The 2337-nt window shown below is 29.5% G+C and overlaps 1 protein-coding gene across 1 annotated transcript; it reads right to left on the bottom strand.

The window, feature by feature from the left end:
* On the bottom strand, positions 1–1703 carry LOC145829976 (eukaryotic initiation factor 4A-I-like). Its single transcript, XM_082937866.1, has one exon. The coding sequence runs from the start codon at positions 1624–1626 to the stop codon at positions 430–432; it is 1197 nt and encodes a 398-aa protein (XP_082793992.1). The 5' UTR covers positions 1627–1703; the 3' UTR covers positions 1–429.
* Positions 1704–2337: the final 634 nt, after the last annotated feature.

Raw genomic sequence — 2337 nt, 5'->3', positions numbered from 1 at the left:
TTATACAAAACAAATAATTTATTTCTTAAAAATGCCTATGAAAAATCAGATTATTTTAAAAGTAATTCAACAATTCACTACGACAATCTCAAATACTAGTTAACACAGGAGTTCATTGTTAAGAACTAAAATTTTGATACATAAAGTTTGCACAAATATCCTAGTCGCTTATCCTATTAAAATACATTAGTGTATATTTGGAAAAAGTAATTACATTGGACATTTAAACAATATGCTTTTCCATATTGGAATGAAAATATACTTGTTGGAGGTGGGAAACGAAAATAATTTATTTTATAAATGTAAATTCAGATATACAAATTTTCTAGTTTAAGGAAATTGAGTTTAAAAAAATAGAAGCTTGTGATTAAAGTATTTTTTGATTTCCCACCTCAATAAGGCTGCTGTTATCTACATAGTGGTTATTAGTTAAATCAAGTCAGCTATGTTGCTAGGCATCTCCACTATCTTAGTTTGATAATGATTTTGAATATCTTGCAATTGACGCATATCTTCTTGGGTAATAAAATTAATAGCAACACCTTTACGACCAAAACGTCCACCTCTACCAATTCTATGGATGTAGTTTTCACGATTAGGAGGTAAATCAAAGTTTATGACCAAGGAAACTTGTTGAACATCAATACCACGAGCTAACAAATCTGTAGTAATTAAGACACGAGAAGATCCAGATCGAAACTCTCGCATAATTCTTTGGCGATCATCCTGATCCATGTCACCATGTAACATAGACACAGTATGATTCCTCTTGTTCATTTCTTCTGTCAAAAACTCTACTTTTCTTCTTTTATTTACAAAAATAACAGACTGAGAAATAGTAAGAGTTTCATAAAGGTCGCACAATGTATCTAATTTCCATCCTTCTTGTTCAACTTGAACAAAAAATTGTTGAATACCTTCAAGAGTGACTTCGTCTCTCTTAACTAAAATTTTTACTGGGTCTCTCATAAACTTTTCAGTCACATCCAATACTTCTTTTGGCATTGTTGCAGAAAGCAAAGCAACTTGAATGTCTTCTGGCATGTGTTTGAAAATATCATAGATTTGATCCTTAAATCCTCTTGAAAGCATTTCATCAGCTTCATCAAGCACAAACATTTTGACAAATGTTGGATCAAGGACTCTTCTATTAGCAATCATATCAAAAACTCTACCAGGAGTACCAACAATAACATGAGGAGCTGTATTGCTTAAAATTTGTATTTCATCTTTAACTCTGGTACCACCTATGCAAGGGTGTACATTAATGCCCTGGAAATCACCTAGAGCAAGGATTACCTTGTGGCTTTGTTGTGCCAATTCTCTAGTAGGTGCAAGAACTAAAGCTTGAGTAACGTTTTTGTTAGTGTCAATTCTTTGTAAAATTGAAATTGCAAAAGTTGCAGTTTTTCCTGTTCCAGATTGAGCTTGTGCTATAATATCATGACCTTTAACACATGGCATAATAGCTCTTTGCTGAATAGCAGAAGGCTTTTCAAAACCATAAGCATATATTCCTCTTTGAAGTTCTTCTTTGAGATTCATCTCATCAAAGCTTTCAACAACTTCTTGATAGTTGGTTTCATGATGATTTTCGACTTCTGGTAAGATATCAGTTTGTTCCATTTAATAGTTTTTGTGCAGAGAAATAAATAGTTTCGTCAATGTTAAACTTTATATAAGCTACAATTCAAAAATCAATTAAGCCAAAAGAGTCTAGCAATTTAAGAATCATGGTCAAATAAAAAGATCTCGTACACATAAAAATTTATTAAAATTAATTATTTAATGTGATTATACTTATTTTATTATAACAAATCAACAAAAACTTGTAAGTATAGGAACTACTATAAAAATCCATTTAAAATTCTAAGTTCATTTAAGATCAGTGCATCTTATTATACTTAAATTGGGCTTTAAAAAAAAAGTTAAGCTGCTTTTCATAGAGTATAAGAAATCCAATTACCATTTTAGATAGATGAAGAAGCTAATAAGAAAATTAGAGTTAACAATAAAATAAAAACCTACCTTTAAAAAAATTTAAGAAAAAAAGCTTTACTAAAAACAATTTTGAGAGATAAATCTTTAATAGTTATTTTTTAGGATTTAGACTGCAAATTCTTTTACATGATTGCTTAAAAACTGTGAAAGAGTATTTTAAAGGGAATACTTTTCTTTTGCTTTTGAAATTACTCCTTTCCAAAAGAATCTACTGAACTTTTTCTCTTATAATTTTATATTTTGCAAAACTTACTTTTGCTTTAAAAGAAACTAGTAGCTTATTAAATTTTTGCAAAACAAATAAATTTTATCATTGCTGAACCAAGCCTACTAAAA

The sequence above is a fragment of the Thalia democratica genome, chromosome 2, assembly GCF_965202585.1.
Source record: "Thalia democratica chromosome 2, ktThaDemo2.hap1.1, whole genome shotgun sequence".
Lineage (NCBI taxonomy): Eukaryota > Metazoa > Chordata > Thaliacea > Salpida > Salpidae > Thalia > Thalia democratica.
This window is presented reverse-complemented; position numbering and strand designations above follow the sequence as displayed.